Raw genomic sequence first — 24,865 nt, 5'->3', positions numbered from 1 at the left:
GGCCCTGGGTTCGATTCCTCAGCACCACATAAGCAAAAAGAAAAAAAGCCGGAAGTGGCACTGTGGCTCAAGTGGTAGAGCGCTAGCCTTGAGCTAAAGAGCTGAGGGACAGCGCCCAGGCCCAGAGTTCTGGCCCCATGACCGGACCCAAAAAAAATTATTTAGGAATTTATAACTCCATATTATGCTCTCCATATTATGTACAAATAATCTCCTATGAATATATAGTTCATTGTGAATTCCTTGGATGGGACAGTATGACCATAATAATGGAAAACCATCATAGACATGCAAACATTGAGATAAATTTTTTAAGGGAAAAAACACTATTCTACATGGCTAGGATAGGCTAGGAGCTGGGCACTGGAGGCTCACGCCTGTAATCCTAGCAACTCAAGAGGCTGAGATCTGAAGATCACAGTTCAAAGACAGCCCAGGCAGGAAAGTCAGTGAAACTCTTATCTCGAATAAACCACCAGAAAAAACAAGAAGTGGGGCTGTGGCTCCAAGTGGTAAAATGCTTGTTGTGAGCAAATGAGCTCAGGGACAGTGTCCAGGCCCTGAGTTCAAGCCCCATGACTTAAAAAAAAAAAAGCAAAAAACAAAAACAAAATAAAACAAAAATAGGCTACAAATATTCACAGGAAAAGACATATGAATCTTTTGTTGGAGAATAAGCTATGGTATGGTTAAGAGTGAATACTGCACTTACTTAGCATGTTTAGGTCCCTGGGTCTTATTTTCAACACAGTGATGATAATGATGATGATGACGATAATAATAATAATAATAATAACATCAAGAGATAATATATAATTTTAAGTGTGGCTACCTGATCTATAGCCACAAACCATTCTTTCTTTCTTCATTTCAACTGACTCCTTTTCTTTTTCTTCCATAATTTAAAGCTTGAGTTCAAAGACTGGCTCACTTGTGTCTTTAGTTTAAGGCTCTATGTTCAATACAAAATGATGTCCAGAAAATCCTGAGTATCCTTCTTAGAGTTAACATGCTTTTCTTGGCACCAATATTTGTAGCACGAATACTATATGTACAGTGTTACTTTGAAACCCACTCAGATATGCCTTGCTTCATTTTATTGGCGTTGGTTCTTTTTGAAGATTCCCTATGTGCAAGCTGAAAAGCTAGTGGAGTTTCAAATATTCACATTTAAGAAGTTGGCAATTGCCTTTGTTGTGTATTGTTGTCCTAGCTGGCAGAGGTTAAAATAAGAAGCAATGTTTTAACTTTTTGTGACATTTACAAGAATTGTAAAGCTGGCATTGGCCGGCAAATGTATGTTTAATCTAAGCAGTGCTGATACACAAGGAAATTGCTTTTCCATATTCACTTTACAAAATAAATTCACTTTTACAAAATAAAACAGAATGTTGGGAAGAGATTTTGGCATATGTCTCTGAAGACAACTAATTGTACCACTTTTGAGCTAGAAAGAACCTTAGAGATCCTATACTTTGAACATTAGTTTTATTAATAAAGAAATGGGCTTAGAAAGGGGAAGTAGTGTGTAAGGTCACATGGTTCATTTGTAGTAGTTAAGACTACATGGTCTAGGTATGAATGGCTCCTACCTGTAATCCTAGCTACTCAGAAGATTGAGATCTAGAGAATTATGGTTAAAAGTTAACCCATATGAAAAAGTCAAGAGAATCTACCTTGAAAATAACCAGTTAAAAGCTAGCCTGATGGGACGGCTGCAAGTGATAAAGTATCAGGAGAGTAAGCACACAAACTGAGAGATCTCAAGTCTCTAAGTTCAAATCCAAAACTGTCCTGCCCCACCCCCACCCCCAGAAAAATTATGCCAGGGAATCAGGATTACCAACACTCATTCCAGGGCTCTTTGCCATACATAAATAGTCAAAGCCAAGTGCTCACTAATTTTCAATACTTACTTTTATTTCAAAAGGTAGTCTGAGTAAATAAAATGTTCTAAGTAATCAAGTCACATATTCCTAAGAAATTAGCAGGCTGATTTATGTCCCACAATGGCAAAGGGAGAGAACCTGCTTAATTCTAAAGTTTATACTGGGAAAAAAATGGAATAGAATTTTTTTTGACAAGCAACCATAGAGACTATGCTTCAGAATTGAGCATGGCCAGAAGCAGGAAAACTACAATTGGTACTGAATGAACTGCTGGGGAATGTATGTTCCTAATCCAATTTGATTTATTTCCTTCATAACACTTCTCACTCTCAGTCAGTCTTCCTCATTTAGTTGTATGCTTACAAATACCTACATGGACACACATTCCTTAATTACTCTTCATGCTTGGAAGAGGCCTATGACATAGACAATGTTCAACAATTACACGATCAACGAATAAATCTAAGATTTAAAAAAATGGTTGGACTGTGACAATGGAAACTGTGAGAAATAAGTCATGCAAGATTCTAAATTCAAGGAGTGAATATCTATATCTATCTATCTGTCTGTCTGTCTGTCTGTCTTCCAGTGTGAATAAGCCTGTGTCTAACTCATTAATGTCTCTAACTTATTTCCCAAAAGAAAGTGATAGTACCAATCAATATATGCACCGTAATAGTGAGAGTTTTGTGGCATAAAGAAAGTGCTACCGAGCTGGGCACTGGTGGCTCCTGCCTGTAATCCTAGCTACTCAGGAGGTTCAGATCTGAGGATTGTGGTTCAAAGCCAGCCTGGGCAGGGATGTCCATGAGACTCTTATCTCCAATTAACCACCAGAAAACTGGAAGTGGTGCTGTGGCTCAAGTGGTAGAGCACTCACTTTGAGCTAAAGAGCTCAGGGACAGCACCCAAGCCCAGAGTTCAAGCCCCATTATGAAGAAAGAAAGAAAGAAAGAAAGAAAGAAAGAAAGAAAGAAAGAAAGAAAGAAAGAAAGAAAGAAAGAAGAAAGAAAGAAAGAAAGAAAGAAAGAAAGAAAGAAAGAAAGAAAGAAAGAAAGAAAGAAAGAAAGAAAGAGAGGAGGGGGAGGGAGGGAGGGAGGAAGGAAGGAGAGAAAGAGAGAAAGAAAAGAAAGAAAGGAAGAAAGGAAGAAAAGAAAGAGAGAGAGAAAGAAAGAAAAAGAAAGAAGGAAGGAAGGAAAGAAGGAAAGAAGAAGGAAGGAAGGAAGGAAAGAAGGAAGGAAGGAAGGAAAGAAGGAAGGAAGGAAGGAAAGAATTCATTACCTGACTTTTGTAACTGTAACCCTTCTATACATCACCTTTACAATAAAAAAAAGAAAGAAAGAAAGTGCTACCATATTGGAATGGGATGGGAGCATAATCTCCCTAATCACAACAACCACAGCAAGAGTTCCATGGCATGTGTCCAGGCAAATCTCCAGGCTTCACAGAGCAATTTGGGACCCTTGGGATGTGAGAGTGTTCATAAGACACTGAAGCTGACAGTGAGAACAAGAAGATTTGCAATTAAGGTTTGTAAGCAAACAACCATGTTGGATTTCTAAGGGGAAAGCTGGAAAGCAAAACGCAGTAAGCCATTTCTATTTGGAATATAAGGTGTGTGTGTGTTTTTTTAGGTATCTCATATGATAGGGGATCCACCATAAATGATTATACTTTTATTCAGAAAAATAGGTGAGCCCACTCTTCTGCAAAAAGGATATTGTTGTCTGCTAAAGATATCATCCCTGAGCCTGTAATTTCCATAGGAAAGGCTCATTTACAAGTAAGTCTCCCCAATGACAGTACATGCATTAGCCAAGATTTGTCTATCCCTTGGCTCTAATTAAGTTTTAGGGTTAGACATAATCATTCTTAATCTGGCCTGAAGCACTAAAGAGCCAAGCTTGAAATGCAAAACCCAAAGCAATTCAATATTTACTAAATTGAAAGGAAGTAATCAATTACTAATTTCAAATTTATGCACTTTCTTTCCCCACTTTAGCCCTGCTTTATTTTTCTTAAGTTCCTTTTTGGTTATTAAGATTGTCAGCAAAGGCATAGTCATTCATTGGACTATTCGTCACAGGCAGATATTTTCTAGACCAAATTAAACTCTCGATATACCTGCATATGAGTAAAGAAAAATGTATTATGCATTTCAGGGAAGTGATCTTACATGTTCTATTTTCACAGTCTCATTCATTCACAGAAAGCTTGGCATAGTCAGTAAATATTTGAAGAATGAATGGAAACAAAACCAATTTTCTTGATTATTTTGCAGGTACTCAAAATCTCAGGCAAACCAGATCCAGTATGTAAATATGCATCTATGTGGACATATGCTTTCAAAATCCACACACACTCATCTTTCAAGATGATACATCATCCATCCCATTGGGATATTCATTTAACAAAACACAGAAACAGCATCAACCCTAAGTTTCCCAAGAAACATGATTTTAATTAACATTCCCTCCAAACACAACCATCATGTAGTACCTAAAGAATGAATTCAATTTCCATTGGGAAAGCTGCTCACTTCTCCATAAAATAAAGCTCCAAATAACTTTTAAAGTTCCTACTGCCATTTAAACTTTCACTTTGTAATAACAGAAATTTAGTTTGAATGCTATGCTTTCAGTGAAAAGTCCATTTTGAACCACTTCTAACTTAAGCTACTTTTATTTCTCCTCACGCTAATGTTCTGTACTTGTTCCTTGTTTTTTCAGGTCTCACTCCTGCTGAAGCTAGATTCTTCCATCTGCATTCCTGAGGGGATGACAAAAGCCAGACTACACTTTCAGCCTCCTAGGATATCCTGCCCTGGAGATTCTCAGCAAGCAATTGGAAACTGGAGTTAGCCTGAAGCTCCAGAGTGTATGAAGGATTGGCAGGGTCAATTTGGGAATCATTAGTGTAGAGGTTAAAGGCAAAGCTATGTGAGGAGATGAAATTACCCAGGGAGACATCAGAGCAAGAGAAAAGAAGCAGATCAATGACAGGACCTAGGGAATTGCTCTATTTAAAGGAGTAAGGAGGAGCGAGAAACTCTGTGTGTGTGTGTGTGTGTGTGTGTGTATGTAAAAGATCCCAACAAAGGACCTAAAACAGGAGGAGCGAGAAACTCTGTTTGTGTGTGTGTGTGTGTGTGTAAAAGATCCCAACAAAGGACCTAAAACACCTAATATAAGTGAGGAACAATCTTAAGCATGAGAAGATGTGCTAAAATACCAAAATCTCCAAAAAGGTCCAGAAAATGGAGACTAGAGAGGTAATCATTGGAATTGGAAAAATAGTGACCAGTGATAACCTTTGAGTGAGCAGTCTGGGATTCCTCATGCTAGTCTTGTGCTGTATATGCAGGTACTCCAAGCCACATAAGATTAAATATTTGTGTAGAATAAAGCTGGCACTGGGTGTGCAACATAATGAATTTTTATTGAGTCTTTATGGTGGGTTAGGAGTAGTACTGAACACTTAATGAACATCATTTCACTTGAATTCTCACAAGTCTATAAAGTAGCTACATTTTATATCGGAGACAACAAATTGAAGCCAACAGAGGTTAAATAAATTGCTCAAGGTGTTACAGTTACAAAGAGATAATGCCAGGATAGGATGTGATGTCTTTCTGCATCTGAAAGGCCTACTGAAGTAATACACCACAATGTTCACATTAGTTAGGCAATCTATGCATAAGGGAAAGGGTTGAGTGGCTTCTATTATCAGGAAAAACATCTCCTTTAATAATACACACACACACACACACACACACACACACACATACGACCACTACCACCATCATCATCATTCTGGCAATATTTAAGTAAATTCCAAAAACACATATTTAAAAGAATTAAGAATTCTAACCCATCTGTTTGGAAAAATATTTACTACAATAGTTTCCAAATGCATTATGTTACAATAGTTTCTAATGATTTGAAAGTTCTTGGTTTTTTATTTTTTTAGAAGTGTGGCATTATTGATTTGGTGGTTGTTAGTGAAATTCAAATTACTGACAATCAGGCTCATCTGAAAAATAAGGGAATTTGGCAGGGTGATCTTAAAATCTTCTTCTAGCCTGACTTTCTATGATTCTTGCATTCAAGCTTAATGCCAATATTTTAGAAGATATAAAGCAGGAAGTAGGATGTAAATGCAGCAGCAGAAGTGGTTGACATTAAAATATTGTAAATATTGATTGTTAACTTAAACAGAAGCTTGGAAACTCCATCACAAAGTGGTACTTTGAAAATCCATGCGAATAATTTGCTTACAACCAATTGTAGACCAAACATGATACAGTTTTACCAGCAGTAAAAAGAGAGAGAGACAGAGAGTGATAAAAATTCTGGCAATTAATGTCTTTACTATCTATGGAAAAATAAATGAGGTTCTAGTCTGAAGCAATTAGTCTCGCTGTTAATTGTGCCTGTGCATAGCAATAATACTAGGCTTTTGCAATGGTTTCTGCTGATTGTTCCTTTCTTCCTCTGAATGATAAAAATCCATTCCAACAACTAAATAACAGCTAGTACTTATGTAAATTGTTAATTAGGAGACAAAGATAATCATAATCTTGTACATTTGTGAAACTGCAGATACCATAGGGATTACCAAATGAATTGTTGCTCTATTATTTTACCAGCAGTTGAAAAAATATGCTAGCCTTGCAAATACTTTTCAGATATCAGTCAGTCTATCCGAATTAAAAAAAATAGTTCCATCAATATCTACGAAAGCCATTTTTCCCCACCTCACCATCTGTACTCTTCTCTTATTCCTTACTGAGAACAGACATTTTGCTCTGGTACAAATGATCAGCATCATAACAGAAATTAAGAGTATTTCAGGATTTGTTTTGTTATAGAATACAACTCCTATACAGAGATGTTGCTAAGCTATCCTGTAGTACATTTCATAGGGGGGAAAAAAGAAAGAAAGCCTTCTCAAAATGTCTGTCATAAAATCAATCAGACACTAAAGTACATGTACGATTGGCTACTCTATTAATGGTCATTCACTTCATTTTATTTTGTACATAAAGGAATCAAGGTTCAGTGTAGTCATGAGACATGCTCAAAGTCACCCCACTACATAGTACCAGAACCTAGTATTCATGCCACCAAAACACATGAAATCTATGGAATCTGTCAATGAATTGCAATCTGACTAAAACGTTAAATACAGAATTTACTATTCTCAGCTATTAAGTAAATCTACCCAGGCCCTAATGAGAATATGAAACTTCAGTTACTGAAAGCTAAAATGAATATCTTAAAAACTAGTGCATTTCAGCCAGGTTCTGGTGGCTCATGCCTGTAATCTTAGCTATGCAGGAGGATGAGATTAGAGGATTGTAGTTCAAAACCAGCCTAGGAAAGAAAGTCCATAAAAGTCATCTTCAATTAACCACCAGAAAACTAAAACTGGAACTGGAACACAAACTGGTAGAGCACAAAAAGCTCAGGGACAGATCCCAGGTCTTGAATTCAAGCCCGAGAACCAGGGGAATATTAAAGTTATCAACTTGATTCTCTCTAAGCCATAAGGCCAGAAAGCACATGGTAGGTACAAGTGGGTATGAAGAGAAAATAGAAGTACTGGTAAATATTTCTGGAGCCAATAAGCCTGACAGGCCAAAAAGAATACAACACAACTAGTGTCCACCACTCTTTTTCTCTCCTTGGGCTTGAACTCAGGACCTGATGCTATCTCTGAGGGAGGAGTGCTTGCGCACGTGCGCACCCATGTGTGGGGGGGAGGGGGAGGGAGGGAGGGAAGGAGAGAGGGAGGAAGAGGGAGACAGGGCACCTGTGTGCATATGTGCACATTTAACTGAAGACTAAGAGTTTCATAGTCTTTTTTGCCAGGACTGGCACTGAACCATCATCCGCAGATCTCAGCTTCCTGAGAAGCTAGGATTACAGATAAGGGAAAACAGCCTCAACTTCTAACTATGCTTTAGACCACCATTCATCATGGGGACAGGCAGGAATGGTTGGGAACATGGAAGAAAACGTTGCTAATGGTGGGATCTAGTTAACCAATTTCAGCAAAGAGATAAAAAGCAGCCTACGACCTACTGTCAAACTGCCTGGGGTGTTAGCCATGGCATTCATCCTACTTCTAAACTGGGTCAACCAACATATCTGACATTAGCTGCTATTTTAAATTGAAAGAATCCTGTCAATAATATGTCTACATCAAAAGTAAACTATGCTTTGTATTAAAATTAACCTAACAGATACTGTGAAGTCTACTTATTTTAATGCTATCTTGAGCTCCATTAAACTAAAAAATATTTATTCTTACTTACCTTGCTGCATCTAGAATCTGAAAAATCTTCCACCTGTTAAAAGGAACAGTAAAACCGATTGCTAGCAAGAGCTTGACAAGAAAAGAGTTGAAATAATATTATTTTTTCCAATTGCACTTAGATATCATAATTGTCCAGCTTTCCAAAATGTAAGAAAAGTAACTCATGGTTGGCTTTCCCAGTTTTCTCTCTATAAGCTCCTGCAAATTTAAGGGGGAGAATTGTAGATCATGAAGCAGAAAAGGGCAGGGAAACCTGAAAAAGCCAGTCCACCAAAGGGCTATGGGCTGGGAAGTTGGATCACGCATGTTAATTCCATTTACACACACAAAGAATGATGACAATCTAAACAACCAAAAAAGCCACAAAACCTAAACCCAAACCAAGTCCAATCCTGTGGCACCAATGACATAAAAGGACTGAAGAGAAACTAGCAGAGATGCCTCACACATGAGCATATATGAAACAAATAAAAGGAAAAGAAAAGAATGATTAGACCTTGCTTATGTTCTTCAAAAAGATGAAAATTCAAAGCACACACACCAAGTGATACATAAATCATCTCTCTAGCTCTTTCCACTCAAACAGAAGACATCCATCAAAGGAAGCATGGATCTCCATTCAAAAATAAATAAATAAACTAGCTTAGCTCTTCTCATGATGCATGTAAAAGAGGTCATAAGACACAAATTCTACTGTGTCTGCTATCAGCACAGTCTGTGAAGTTATGCACAGGTTAGTTGCTAATCTGATGGTTCTTGTGAGCTCCATTAGCGTCTTGTTTCTCGATGCAGCAAAACAAGGGACATTACAACATTTCTGTGCCTGGACGCAGGTTATAGAGCCTTTGTATTTAACTGGGGAGAAATGTTTCTTTTGTTACAATGTGAATGCCAATTTCAGAGATAAGTTGAGTGTTTTTAGTAACCTGGTTAGTAGCAGAGCTCATGTGTCATCATTTGACAAGCAATGTCTTTTATCATAACTTCCTGATGTGGTAATGAGCCAGTCTTTAAGACTCAATTGTTAGGAACCTGGTGAATCCTCACTTCACATCTGATAAAATGTAACACTCATGGGGCTGACTTACCATTCATTGGTCCAATGAGTTCTCTTTCACTCCAGCCAGCTGAAGAAATAATCTAGAATATACTAACCTACCCCATGACTTAAGTTCCTTACACAGAAGCTAGGAACATTTGTACCACACTTGGCCTCAGCAATTTTTTAAAACATGTGACTTTGGGTAAAATACAACACAAAACAAAGATCTAACACCAGAACAAGAAAAAGAACATCAAGAAAAACTTTTAAAAATAAAATATTAAGCCATATGTTGATTTTCAGTACCAGCAACATGCAAAGTCAAATATGTAGCACTTTCTAAAACCATGATTTTTAGTTTGCACATAATGTAACTATATATATTTATTTTGGGACTGGGTTAAATATAACTTTAATCAGGGTACTGTTGTCTCTTGAGATTAGTATCTTTCTAATTTCTAATTTTTTTTTCTCAGTCATGGGGTCTGAACTCTGGGCCTGGGTGATGTCCCTTAGCTCTTCAGCTCAAGGCTAGTGCTCTTCTACTTGAGCCACTTCTGGCTTTTTCTGCTTATGTGGTGGTGAGGAATCTAACCCAGGGCCTCATGCATGCAAGGCAAACACTCTACCACTGAACCACCTAGGCAAACGTCCCAACTGCTGATTGAAATTTGCTTAGAGGGCTTTTAGAAGTTTTTTGTCTTACCTGGGAATGCAGAGGGCCAGGAGGAGTATCCAATCATGAGCCATGATGATGATTCAAGTCCCACCAATCACAAAGATGAATGGTCATTGGAAGTGAACAGAAGGCCAGGCCAGAGAAGGGGTTGGGTGGAGAAGAAAGGCGATTAGAAGAATGTTGATTCATTTAAACTTTTGTTTTCTTTGGGTTTTTTTTTTGGGGGGGGTCATTCATGGGGCTTGAACTCTGGACCTGGGTGCTGTCCCTGAGCTCTTCAGCCCAAGGTGAGAGCTCTACCACTTGAGTCATAGAGTCACTTCTGGTTTTCTGGTGATTTATTGGAGATAAGAGTCTCTTGGACTTTCCCACCAGGACTGGCTTTCAACAGCTGTCCTCAGATCTCATCTAACTGATTAGCTAGGATTACAGGCATGAGCCACTGGGGCCAGGCTTTTAAACTTTTTTGGGGGGTGGGAAGGGGCTTGAATTTAGGGTTTGGGTGCTATCCTTGAGATTTCTTTGCTGAAAGCCAGCACTCTACCACTTGAACCACAGCTCTACTTCTGAGTTTTTTGGTGGTTAATTAGAGGTAAGAGTCACAGAGACTTTCTTGCCCAGCCAGGCTTTAAGTCACAATCTTCAGAGCTCAGCCTCCTTAACAGCTAGGATTTCAGATATGACTCATCAGCTGATTGAATTAATTTTTAAGAACCTGTTATATACAAATACACACACATTCTCCCTTTGGGAAGGTTCTCAGAATCCTTTAAAAAGATCCTTTAATTATTCTAAAATATTTATGATCGATTATGTGCCAAACATTGTTATAGGTACAATGGCTACATCAGTGAATAAGATAGACAACCATCTCTGCCACTGTGACATTACCAGCTTGTGGAATGATTTGTAGGCCATCTGCTTGGAATGAGGTTGCAGAAATATATTGTATATGATTAGTTCTAGCAAAGAGTATCTCCCCATTTATTTATGTTATAGCATATACATAGAGAACATACCCATAACATCAGATTCAACATCTGTCTTAGAAAGAATTCTCACTCTTTATTTTTATTAGACAGGCCATTTACAAATTCATGATTTCTCTGGGTGAAAAGGCCCCCTAAAAGGCTGTCAATCAGGTTTTCTTTCAGTGGGCCCCATTAACTTACACTTCTCTCTCAGTGTCAGTGTCAGTAATGCTGTATTCCCACATCCTAATAGACTTTTTCTCATTGGTTGCTGTTGTTTTTCTCTAAGAGCTGGCCCAGGTGACATGCTGAGATTGGATTCAACAGGCCCCAGCAAGCCATCTCAGGGGAAAACAATGGCAGTAGGTGAACAAAAAGAGCCCTGGGTATCATTCCCATGACCCAGCTAGAGAAGAAACAATAAAGGCGAACTTCCTCTCCACTAACTTCAGGAATATGTGAGTAACCTCTTAAATAGCAGTTACTGCCCCCCCATGTGAATACAGCAAGGAAGATAGCATGCACGACCACCCCGCCCATCACTAGAGTAATGGGAATTTAGAGGTGAATTGGGAGTCTTCAAACTGGAGTTAGAAATTCATCTTTACCAGCACCCTAACACTATGACATGGTATTTACATGTATGGTATTTACATTCTCCAGGGAAAGTGCCTAAGCCTTCAAAAATAAAAGTAAAGTAATTCACTTTAATATTAAGGATCCAAATTAAGAGCTATGGTGGGGGGGGGGGAGATGATATAAGACCCCAGGTGCCCTTGTGTGAAATCAATATCTCTGATTTCTAATCCTGATTTTACCAATAATTCATTTGATCTTGGAAAATTTCTCCTCTTTATTCTCTCAAGGAAGCTGTATGACATGAAGTTTCTAAACCTCTCCCACTTCCAATAGCCTTTATTTATCTACTAGCATTGCCTTCCATTTTCAATCTAAGTCTGTTAAAAATATATCACTCTCCAGTCGTTTTCTTAGTACCACGTGCCACTAGTAGTTCAGAGAGCTGAGAGCCCAGCATTCCTGCAAGGATGAGAAAATGAGAACATGGCCAACACAATAATGGCCAAATTGAAATGTGGCTGAAGTTATTCTGCCCAGGGAAACAGCATTGTTTATTTGAAATATAGAGTGCCTGGCTCTTCACAGTAGGAAATTAATCAAGGAAGCTTGAGACAAACATAAAAATCTAATTGATGAACAATTGCTCCTACCCCCCATTTCTCTTTCAGCTTGTGCAGGTTTTTCATCTGCCAAAAGCCTGAGATGCTACTGATGGCTAGTTGTCAGTAGAGATCTCCACACCCACATGCTCCTAGGAAAAGCCAGATTCATGCACAGACTGTGTGAAGGGTGACTCAAAACCCCACATCAACACTGTTTGGGTCTGATTACAAATCTGTGGCAGATAATATATTCTGGCAAGCCATTGCCTACCATGGTTTCAGAGCTGCCTAGCAAATGGCCTATTCCACCTGTGATTTCTGCTACTAGATTGCTTTGCTTACTCTCTCTCCAACTACTGCATGGATAGCTGCTATACCAGTGATTTTGATCTTCCTTCCTTAGTAGAATGACCTTCTACCCTCAACCTGGTCTGTATACTAACACACCTCCTTATGTAGCTCAGGCTACATTCTTCATTTAGTCTTTGAAGGTCGAATACAATAAATACAAGTGGTAAAACACACACACACACAGACACACACAGACACACACACACACACATCTTTGCAAAGAGATGGATGGATCTGAAAAAAATTGTGTGAAGTCAGATCCAGAGAGACAAACGACATATGTTTTCTTGCATATGTGGACTCTAATTTATAAATGTACAACTAAACACATATGGGATTGTATGCAAGGGTTCACAAATGTATGAATCGAAATACAGTACTAGCAGGGGAGAATTCAAATATAAATCCTTGGAAATATTAACTCACAGTGCGGCAATATGAATACCAAGAAACTGGCATTTGAAAGATGTTGGGAGGAGGCGCAGGGGAGGGAGTAGATGAATGAAGACAGAAATTATGGAGAATACAATCATGAAATTCAATGCATAACCTACTAAGAAAATTGTGCATAACATGCATTGTGCACTGGGCACCAGTGGCTCTAGCCTGCAATCCTCGCAACTCAGAGGCCTGAGATCTGAGAATCACGGTTCAAAGCCAGCCCTGGCTTTTGTCACTGTGAGATTCTTATCTCCATTTAACCACCAGAAAATCAGGAGTGGCACTGTGGGTCAAAGTGGGAGAGTGCTAGCCTTGAGCAAAAGAGTTCAGGAACAGCATCCAGTCCCTCAATTCAAGCCCCACGACTGACCAAAAAAAGAACACATCGTGCTTATTTGTAGATTTGTAGACTGGTCACACGTATGTACAACTATTTAAAGATAATAAAAATATAATTAAAAACAAAAGGAAACCCTACCTTTTATATTCTGATGGCTAAATTGAGTTGTCCTGAATAGGAAGACATTCAAATCTCCAATGACTCCAATTAAAGACTGTTCAAACTGGTAAAGGCAAATGGAGAACCCATTTGCTGTTGGCAAAGGGCAAAAAAAGCTACTTGTCTTTGTACTTATGAAGTGTTATAATGCTTAGCCTTAGCTTTTCTCTTATTGTCAAGCCTGAGAGGTATTCTGTGACCATGAAATGAGCCCAGGAGCCACACAGATTGGGTAATATAATCCAAAGACTCATTTACTCACTGCATGATATTCCCACCTACAAAGAACGCACACTGGTGATGGATGATATTCACCACACCTAACCAAAAATATGGTTGCTGCCAGATCAGAAGAGAAAACAGTCCACATTGAGCAGAAACCTGCTCACAACTTGTATGAGCAGACCAATGATGTCAAGTCTCAAAGGATGACTCTAGCATTACATGTAACGATTACCTGAGTTCACGATGTGGTAAATTTTATGTAAGCCTATTTCTTTTATTAGGGAAGAAGGCTAAATATGAAAATAGTTTGAAATGATAGGAACTCTATGGCAAGCAGAGATACAACGTCAAAGCCTCTGTTGCAGAGCCATCTTATCGGTCTGGAAACAGAACTAGCCTATCAAAGCAAGTGGTCAAAAACACATGCACACAAAAGGCTACAATGAAAGCAGCTACATTTATTAGTAGGGTAGAAAGGTATGACCCAACATCTGAGTTTTACTCTGACTACTCTATGTGTGTACTTTTTTATTGCTATTGTAAAGGTGATGTACAGAGGCAAGACAATTATGTGAGTCAAGTAAAGAGTACATTTCTTTTTGAACAGTGTCACCCTATCCCCCATTTTCTCCTAGTTTTCCCCTCCCAACCCCCTCTATAAGTTGTATAGTTCATTTTCAATCAAGTACCTAGTGAGTATCACTGTTTCATTTGTTTACTTTTTGTCCCCCCATTTCAGCTCCCTTCTTACTCTCCCTGCAAACAGATAAACTTACAAACAAGAAAAAAGGTACAAACCCCAAAAAGCAACAAAGGGAAAAAAGAAAAACTTCTTGTTTCCATTTCTTGGAGGTCATTTCAATAAACATCATTTGATATGATCATATGCACATAGCTATTGAGCCTTTGTGATCCTATCCTAAGAATATCCTCCTTGGGTCTCACTGTGTGAATGTCTAGAGTCCTATATAATTTATAATGTCCAAGAGTACTTTTTTGTCTTTTAGCATCCAGTGTGTTTACATGAGGATTTATAGGCACATTCTAATTACGACAAGTGAGGGAAACCAGGCAACCAATGTTTCTTTGGGTCTGGCTTACTTCACTTAATTTTTTCCAAGTCTTTCCATTTCCTTACAATTGGTGTAATATCATTCTTTCTGATGGATGAGTGGAATTCCATTGTGCATATATAGACACATTTTCCTTTCTTTTCTGTTCAATGCCAAGTCTACCAGAAATCACACATGCTCCATGAGGAGCTCCTCAGAGTTGGACTGAAAATATTGGAATCTAGAACAGTCTTTCTGTTATTCTTAGATTATTTGTTTTTAATCCCCTAAGCGTCAGCCTTTGGCATAACTGTGAACTCCTTTAAATTTATTTCACTGTTCTTTTCACAATATTTCCCCTCCTCAAAGACACTAAGCTTGGTCATTCAGTCCCATCCTCTTTTTTTTTTTTTTTTGGTCAGTCGTGGGGCTTGAACTCTGGGCCTGGGCGCTGTCCCTCAGCTCTTCAGCTCAAGGTGAGCGCTCTACCACTTGAGCTACAGCACCATTTCTGGTTTTCTGATGGTTTATTGGGGATAGGAGTCTCACAGTCTTTCCTGCCCGGGCTGGCTTTGAACCGCGATCCTCAGATCTCAGCCTCCTGAGTAGCTAGGATTACAGGCGTGAGCCACCAGCGCCCGGCCCAGTCCCATCTTCTTGTCTTTGTACTTTCTGAAAAATGACAAAGATCTCCATCTGATTCTTTAGGAAAGGGCATTTTAAGAATACAGAGACTTGGGGTTGGGAAGGTGGCTCAGTGGTAGAGTGCTTGCCTTGCATGCCTGAGGCCCTGGGTTCCATTCCTCAGCACCACATAAGCAAAAAGAAAAAAGCCAGAAGTGGCGCTGTGGCTCAAGTGGTAGAGTGCTAGCCTTGAGCTGAAGAGCTGAGGGACAGCGCCCAGGCCCAGAGTTCAGGCCCCACGACTGGACCCAAAAAAAAAAAAAAAGAATACAGAGACTTTTTGATGCAAAGAAATTACCTTCTACTGGTTTAATCTCTAGTCTTATGACAGAAAGTAATGTTTGTTGTTATTGTTGTTTTGGTTTTGGTTGGGGGGATTGAACTCAGGATCTGGGTGCTGTCCCTAAGCTTTACTGCTCAAGCTTTTTTACTCAAGGCTAGCACCACTTTGAGACAGAGCACCACTTCTGCTTTTCTGGTGGTTAATTGGAGATGAGTCTTACAGACTTTCCTGCCCAGGCTGACTTTGAACCTCAATCCTCATATCTCAGCCTCCTAAGGAGATACAATTATGGATGTGAGCCACTGGTACCCAGCAGGGAAATATTTTTTATAAGAACTAGTCTGTACATTTCTCTAAATAACAACCTAATTATCACAAAGCTACTGTACACAAGTGCAGAGAGGTAAAGAGAAAGAAGCCTGTAACACAAGTCAAAAACAAGTGCTTATTCAGGATTTGGTCATTAACTGGCGGTGAAAACCTGTACCTGCCTATTCCCAAGAGGGGAATAATGGCTTTCTATTGTCTCCATAATGAAATGATGGACTAGGTATGACTTCGAAGTCCCCTATTAACTACAACCTTACTAATAACTTAATAATAAATCTGATGCAGTCAGAAACTTTTCCATAAGCTATAGCCTAAATTCTTATAAACCAAGACCTAGATAGATCGATACAATGTTGTATTTCTCTAAAGGATCCAGGAGCCCACTATGTGTAGGCAAGTTGGTTTTCAGTACCTTCCTGTTGACATTAGGATGACAACAGCATACTCGCTCCTCCAGGAATTGCATTTGGATATATTATGCTCACCAAGCAAGACAAATTGGGAACTAACTTAGACGTAATAGGCAAGTTGGAGGGGTTCTACTAAGGGCTTAACATGGTAAGACACTGAGGTTATGTTTGGACTGATCAGTGTGGGAAGACGAGCCCCTCTGGGCTGGAAAGGTCTTCCTTTACAACCTCTATTGTCAGTGTGGAGTTAGCTAGCCCTCTATTCCAAGATGTCTATCCAATTTGGCTATTCTAAACAAAAAAACTCTATAGGCAAAACTCTTGTTGCATCTATCATAGATTCCGAGGGCCAGAAGGCATTTTCTAGTGATCTTTTAGGGGCTATTAGAATCAAACAACCCTTTCTAGATCCTGACACACTAAGAGGGCAGAAACTTGGAGCAGATCACAGGGCATCAATAGTGACAGAGCCAAGACTAGGATCCAAATCTACTCGTCGCTTTCTTTTCCTTCCTTCCTTCCTTCCTTCCTTCCTTCCTTCCTTCCTTCCTTCCTTCCTTCCTTCCTTCCTTCCTTCCTTCCTTCCTTCCTTCCTTCCTTCCTTTCCTCCTTTCTTCCTTTCATTTATTTTTAGGGAAGGAAGAGCAGAAGTCCTAGGGCTTGAACTAAGGCCTGGGTGCTGTCTCTTATTTTCTTTTGCTCAATGCTAGCACTCTACCACTTGAGCCACAGTGCCACTTCCAGGTTTCTGACTGGTTTATTGGAGATAAGAGTCTCACAGACTTTCCTGCCCCGGCTGACTTTGAGTCGTGATCCTCAGATCTCAGCCCCCTGAGTAGCTAGGATTACAGGTGTCAGCTACGGGCCCCCAGCTCTAAAACTCTTCAACAAGGCAATGATTCTCCTTTCCCACTGTAATTAGATGGGCTTTTATTTATCTTTAGAATGAGCATATTCTTACGTTGCGTTTTTTCCGTCTTCTATATTTGCTCTTCTTACCAGGAACTTTCTGAATGTTGTCTTTAATTCAAATGTCTTTGTTGCTGTCTAGGAAATATAGGTAGTTAGAACAGCTAAGAGCAGCCCCATTCCTTACTGTTGCAGAAGGAGAGCTGATCTTCTGGCCCACTTTCTTTTCTCTACGGGCTCCAGGCCCACCTGCTGCCACTTGATTTATGTCTAGGGTGTACTGTCACTATGGTGAAGATTTACACACAGTTTTCATCTTCAAATGAACTACTATCTGTTCCTTGGGTATTCAAGTGCTTGGCACACATAGCCTGCCAGCTTATCCTGGAATTTCAAATGAAAAAATAGTCCTATGGGAAGCCTGAAGAAAGGCAGACACAGAAGGTAGTTTGGAGCCTGGTGCAGTCTTAGGCAGTCACTAGGGTGTAGGTCCCAGCTTTCAGTGGAAGTGTGCTCTAGCCCAGAGGAGCTTCCCCATCAGGGTAATAGAGCACAGAGCACAACTCACAAGATTTGAAATATGAGAACATTGACTGTTCCTATCCTTGTGTCTTCACTTAGGCCTTTGATCTTGAGCACATTATCTATTGAGGCTCAGGTTACTTCCATGTAAAATGAGGTTGATTCCTATACTTGCAGGGTTGCATAAAAGTAAAATGAAGTATAATTAGTACAATGTAGTGGCCAATGAGATTGGTTGGGTGCTGACATCCTAAGACTACATTTGAATCCAGACTCTGCCCCTTACAGTGATAGGCTCACTGAGACTTGGTTTTTGTAGCTGAACAAAGAGTTTAGAATTTTAATCCAGAGGAGGAGGCTACAATGCTTGATAAGAAATATACTCATTATCTTGCCCATGTAATTGTAACCCCTCTGTACAGTATTTTCACAATAAAAAATAAATAAAAATAAAAAATAGAATAATAAAAAATAAAAAAGAATTTTAATCCAGATGAAATAAGCCAATTCCTCTAAAGTCCTTGGTTTGTGTCTTATAGGACGTACTCATTAAATCTTTGCTACAAGTACGACTATTAGTGTCATGTAGGTATAATTTCATATAATTCTTGCCCTAGATTTTGCATTCTTGGGGCAGAAACACTGAGTATTTTGGCTCCTGGTTTTGAAATTTCAAGTAACACATGACACTAAGGATGAAGCAATAAGCAGGAAACAGGTGGCTCACACCTGTAATCCTAGCTACTCAGGAGGCTGAGATCTGAGGATTGTGATTCAAAGCCAGCCTGGACAGGAAAGTCCATGAGACCTTTATCTCTAATAAACTACTCAAAAAGCCAGAAGTGGAGCTGTGGTCCAACTGGTAGGGTCCTTGCCTTATATACAAAAGCTCAAGACAGCACCTAGGCCCTTAGTTCAAGGTCCAGGACACACACACACACACACACACACACACACACACACACACTAATAATAATAATAATAATAATAGTGTCAAGCCCCATCTCTTCTTTACTTTTGCACATTCTGTCTTCTGAAGATCTCCATTCACTCTTTATTTGGGACCAATTTAAAGGAAGTTTAAGACCAAATGATCTGGTTGATACCATGGTTTAATTCATTAGAGACCAAAATATGTTTCAAGTAGATGACATAATGTATAAAATAGATTGCTGCATATGTCTCTATTGTCTGATCCTCTTAATGATTTTGTTGAGCATTTCCTGAGAATGATCTTATGGATTCTTTTAGCCTTGGTCCAACCATTGCTTTTTAGGAAAATTTTGATTCCCTGTGTTTGACACATGTTAAAATGTGAATAAAACAATGACCTCTTATGTTGGTGGCTTGTCATGGTTTGCTTCAGCATAAAATATTTGGGGTTCAATGCAGTTGAAGCAACTTGCAAAGTAGAAGATAAAACATACAAGGTCAACCGCACTGTGTGATAGACCCAAAGCTCTGTAATCCTGGAATTAAAATGGGACAAAATGGCTCCTAACATACACATTTATATTGTAAATGATATGTGTTTCAGGCACCTATTACAAAAGAAGTTGTATTACAACCAGAAAATTTCTAAAGGATTCTTATCTCTTTGCTTTCTATGGAGATAAAAGCATCTGTGTGGCCAAATTGAGGAAACACATACCTACAACCACTTACCATGCAAATACAGATGTTTGTGTTTAGAGATCTCTAAGGAGCCTATGAAAATCACTGTTAGCTTTTAGTTGTTGGATTCACTCTATGTATATACCTTATTTTGCTCAGATTGGAGCATGTGTCATGAATGAAACTACTTCTTGGAAGGGAAGGCAGGTCATGTTTTCTAAATCATTCCACACTCCATTTTGTTGTGTTTTGCTTTATTTGATGACAAAATATCCCTCTTACTACTTTCCCAAACCTTAAATGGAACACATTTTTGTAGAAATGTTTTCAGCTTGCTAGAGCCAACCCATTTTCCATGACAAGAGTCCTTCAATCTCCAGATTCTTAATTAGATCAGCACTAGGGGGTACTCGTATGATGCCAAAATGGCAAACTGCTCTCCCCCTGCCCCTGCTCCCCAAATAGGGTGGGTAGGGTGGAAGCCAGAGAAGAAGGAGGACATAGTTGGTAGAGACATGGGACATTGAAGAGCTTAGAGAATACACATGCAGAGGACTGACTGGCTTGCTAGTGAATAAGAAAACATTTATTTGCAAAGGGCTCTCCAGTGATCTCCCTCATCTTATTTCCAAAATGTTTGTGCTCAAGCAATATATGGCTCAGGTACTCCTCATGATTTTTCCAATGAAAAGAATGTTAAGATTCACTGTTCATACATCATAGAGTAAAATCATATTTAGGCAGAAAACAAAATGTGACAGAGGAGCATAGGAAAATGTATTTGCAAGTTGAGAGCTACTGGGCAAGAAGAATTTAAAATCCGTGAGTTCTTTTATGGTTGCTTTTTTTTTATCTTTTGCAGCCCTTGTTCCTGACTTGTTTTTCAGGGACATATGAGTCTATTTGAGGGAAGAAGGTCCTTGCTTGCTTGTTGCTTCTAGGCAGGTTCTGGTAGGAATAGTAAGGTTTATGTACTAACCTCCAGCATGGTGAGCAACGCCATTCACAATTTGATCTTGGCTCAGGTTGTTTTGTTTAAGGGCACACACCCAGGTGATAATTCAATTGTTTTCCAATCATATGGATGAAATTTTTTTAAGTCATCTAGTGATGTTACACAGCCCTCGAAAAAGTTTTCAGGAGTGAATTGAACTTTAATAAGCAAGTAAATACTATCAAATTGTAGTGTTTGTGGAATGAATTAATACTTTCCAGACAGAACTTATAGTCTACTCATGGCCAGATATTCAAAGGAAAGGGGGGGGGAGAAATTACATAGGTTTTAAGTCAAAATTGGAAGGTATCCAGAGAAAACAAACTGCATTTAGGATCTGAGGGATAAAGGTAGCTGTACAGAGTCACACGACTCAAAACAGAGAAACTATCTCCTAGACCTCATGACTTTTGGTTACTCTTTAAAGTACCAGCATCTTTAGCTGGGTGCTGGTGGCTCATGCTTGTAATCCTAGCTATTCAGGAAGCTTAGATCTGAGTATCGTAGTTCAAAGCTAGCCTGGGGGAAAAAAAGTCTTACTTATTACCCACCAAAAAGCCAGAAGTGGAGCTGTGGCTCAAGTGGTAGAACAATAGCCTTAAGCTCATAGTCAGCACCCCGGCCTTGACTTCAAGCCTCAGAAGTGACAAAAATACACACACACACACACACACACACACACACACACACACACACAAAGTACCAGCATCATTTCCAAGAAAACAAATGTAGCAATGTATACTAGAAAGATACTTTCATTATATTTGATGTTGGTATTATTTGTGGAGGGAAAAAGAAAAAACAAACCGTTTAAACAGGGATACAGGCGGACCCATTGCAACAATGAGATATACAAGTCGTTGTGTTGAAAAATGAACTTTACAACTTTGGCTGGGCAGGGGCGAGGGGGTGGGGGGAAGATGAGAAGGGATGGGAAGAGGAAACGGAGGAGCCTAAAATGCTTGATAAGAAATGTACTCATTGCCTTGCCCATGTAATTGTAACCCCTCTGTACAGTATTTTCACAATAAAAAATTAAAAAGCCAGTTGAGTGAGGTCCAGGAGTAGAGACCTGGGCATGACATGTTGTTTTAATAGAACAAAAACTTGTAAACTGCTCCTTCCTCTCTCCTTTTATAGGCTAGAAAATCATGCATCGGAGAGATGAAGCACCTTGCCCTAGGACATGCAGTTGAATAATACAGAGCAAGAATGGAGCTTTGGGCTTTTTTGGATACCAAATGCTATGAGATTTTCAACACTAGCAACACAAGATTGTATGATTTTTCGGTAGCCATCTTCCAAATAGAAAAAAAAAAGGTCCCTCCAAAGTGACAAGTGAGTTTTACCTGTTCATTTATGGCAATCATGGTAATGGGATACACATTAATGTGCCAGTCCATATCCAACCTGGATTATCAGTTTTTTGTTTGTGCCAATTCTAGGGCACGAACACAGGACCTGAGTGCTATCTCTGGGATTCTTTTGCTCAAGGCTAGCACTCTGCCACTTGAGCCACAGCTCCATTTCTGACTCTGGTGTTTTATTGGAGATAAGAGTCTCACAGACTTTCTACTTCCATCCACCCATCTCAGTCTCCTGAGTAGCTAGGATCACAGTTGTGAGCCACCAGCACCTGGATTTTCCGCTTTATTAAAATACTTTGGACTCCCTTTGGCCTTGAGGCCAAGGAAAACAAGAAGCCATCAGACGAAGACTCCCTCATAACTGCCAAGGACTTTGTAATGCCCCCACTGGAGCTGAGGATGCATGAGTGGAACAGAGAAGGTAGAGATGAAGCTCAAGAGGCTGAGCAAGGATCTTCAGGCAAAGAGCAAGGGATACAACTGTTTGCTGCATCCAGCATTAATCAGTGCAAGTTTCCACCACTATGGCTTCAATGAGGCACATCTCAATCCCATTTGGTAATCTTGTAAGTGGCAGATCAGTGCCTTGTGTTTTAAGAGGCAACTAAGTAGTTGGCATGGTCCCCAGGTGTAGGAAGAGCATTTGGAACTGTTTATTGGAAGTTGGACTTGCTGGTATCTCATTGCACAAGCAGCTTCTCATCCAGTTGCTATCTCATTCCTTTGCCTCCAAACTAAAGTACACTGGCTATCACAGTCGGGCAGAAAGCACCAGGCAGCTAAGCTTCTGTAAATCAAATCCTGGCTTCCCACGGACATATATTCCAATCAATCTCCCACTACCCAACAGTTGACACTTGCCCTTCACACTCTAGCTTTAAGTGACTCTGCCCCCAGCTTTCTATCAGGTGGGTAATAATCTGGAAACTCAAAGAATTTTACTCTTGTAGGAGCTACTCCTATAAGGGAAGTCTAATATAAAAGGGATTTTATTTTTTACAAACCCTTTGAGTATAGCTGGACCAGTTATTTTCCATTTTAAGTGGAAATCTTCCCCCCCCCAACACTTCTTTTTGATTCAACCTGTGTTCGTTACTCTTCTGACATATATCTAAATTGTAACAGTTTTATTGAGGTATAATTCACATGTCATACAATGCATCTATTTAAAGTGTAGCATTTAGTGGTCTTGCACTGTATTTACTATGTACAAGCATCACTCCAATGGATTTTGGAATATTTTCACCATGTACAAAAGAAACCCCATACATTTTAGCTTTTATTACTGTATCTGCAATTCCTCCTGGACTCTGACTACCATTAGTCTATTTTCTGCTTCCATAGATTTTGCTGTTATGCTTATTTGAAATAAAGTGAATCATATAGTAATCGTCATTTGTGACAGGCTCTTCCCACTTACCATGTTTCTAAGAACATATCAGAGCAGACATTCATTCCTATTTGTAGCCCAAACAGTGTTCCATTGTATAGATACTTCCAAAATGCCAAAAGTAAAAGACATCTAAGCAGGTCTTGTCCTCAGTCTCTGGTTAAGTGCACAAATTTGTCCTGAGCATTTAGTAGCATTATGTGGCACAAATCATATAATGAACAGGTTTCTTCATTCATTCATTCAGTCAGTCAGTCAGTTCTTCCTTTTTATAAAAAATCTATTGCTTGTCTCTTATGTACTAGCAATGCTGTTTAGAAACTTGGAGTATCAGCAAGACACTTGCCTTCCATAAAGAGACAGGCAAGACACTAAGATGCAAAACCAGGCATCATTCGCATTCCTGAAATACTATGCCATAACAACCTAAAGTAACATAAATTAAGGTAAGCAGCCCAAGAAAGGGCAGTAGCAAGGGAATCAGGTGTTTTTTTGCATTGTTTTCAGTTCAGATGAAAATCGCGTAGCATAAAATGCACCATTTTATGGATCAAAGATCTCTATATCTGACCTGAAACTCTGAAACTACTAGAGGACAACATAGAGGAAAGACGTCAAAGTACAGGCTCAGGCAACAACTTTCTGAGTAGGACTGAATAACTCAGGATATAAGAGCAAGAATCAACAAAGGGGAATATATCAAGTTAAAAAGCTTCTGCACACAAAGAAGCAACTCAGAGTGAAGAGATAGCCTACAAAATGGGAGAAAATCTTGGCTAACCACCTGAAGGGAGATTAATATCTAGACTATATTAAAAGTGAACAGATTAAACACTAAAATCCGAATAATCAAATCAAGAAACAGCAAATGAACTGAAAACTTTCCAAATGAAGTGCAGATGTCAATAGCTACACAAAGAAATGTTCAACACGCTTAGGTATCAGGAACCCAATCAAAATTACATTGAGATTCTACCTCCCCTCAGTCAAAATGGATGCCATCAAGAAAATAAACAACAACAAATGTTGGCTAGAATGTGGGAGAAAAGTAAATCAGTCTAGCCACTATGAAAATCAATAAGGAGGGCCTCAAAAGTAGAACTCCAATATGATCTAGCCATACCACTTATGGGTGTATATCCAAAAGGGAAAAAGGCTGCTATACACATATCCATATTTATTTTAGCATTATTCATGATAGCAAAATTATTCAATCACTCTAGATGCCTATCAACAAGTCTGTGGATTAAAAATGTGTTGTATGTGCACAGGGGAACTTACTCAGTTATTAAGAAGAAAATAATGAGAAAATGGGGGAACCAGGGATCGTCATACTAAAGAAAACAAGTCAGTCCCACACAGAGAGAGATGATCAGTTTTTATTCTTTTTCTCAAATCTAGGGGGGGGGGAATCAGACAAAATAAAAACAATCCCCAACATGGTGAAAGTGAAAGGAGGACTAGTAATTAATGGGGTTGAAGGGAAAAGGGAAAGACAGTGCAAGGAGAATAAGAAAGAGTAATAGAGTGGCCAATAGACACATGAAGAAATGCTCAACCTCCCTAGCCATAAAAGAAATGCAAATCAAAACAGCATTGAGATACCACCTCACTCCAGTTAGAATGGCTATAATCAAGAACTCTATCTGATGGAGGCATAGAATTCCATTGTGTATATATAAGACATTTTCTTGATCCATTCATCTACTGA

General features: G+C 39.2%; 1 protein-coding gene across 2 annotated transcripts in view; it reads right to left on the bottom strand.

Annotated features, from left to right (window-relative positions):
- Positions 1–24,865, bottom strand: part of Hs6st2 (heparan sulfate 6-O-sulfotransferase 2) — a 286,716-nt gene that overhangs the window by 74,168 nt on the left and 187,683 nt on the right. Inside the window, exon 3 of one of the 2 annotated variants that reach the window (XM_013018098.1) lies at positions 8,209–8,241. The exons of the other annotated variant lie outside the window; for it this stretch is intronic. Coding sequence (XP_012873552.1) covers positions 8,209–8,241 — 33 coding nt within the window. The remainder of the gene's footprint in view (positions 1–8,208; positions 8,242–24,865) is intronic. 2 annotated transcript variants of the gene reach the window in all.

This window comes from Dipodomys ordii, unplaced genomic scaffold (assembly GCF_000151885.1).
Source record: "Dipodomys ordii isolate 6190 unplaced genomic scaffold, Dord_2.0 Scaffold38, whole genome shotgun sequence".
NCBI classification, from domain to species: Eukaryota; Metazoa; Chordata; class Mammalia; order Rodentia; family Heteromyidae; genus Dipodomys; species Dipodomys ordii.
The sequence above is the reverse complement of the archived record's forward strand: the minus strand, read 5'-3'. Positions and strand labels throughout refer to the sequence as shown.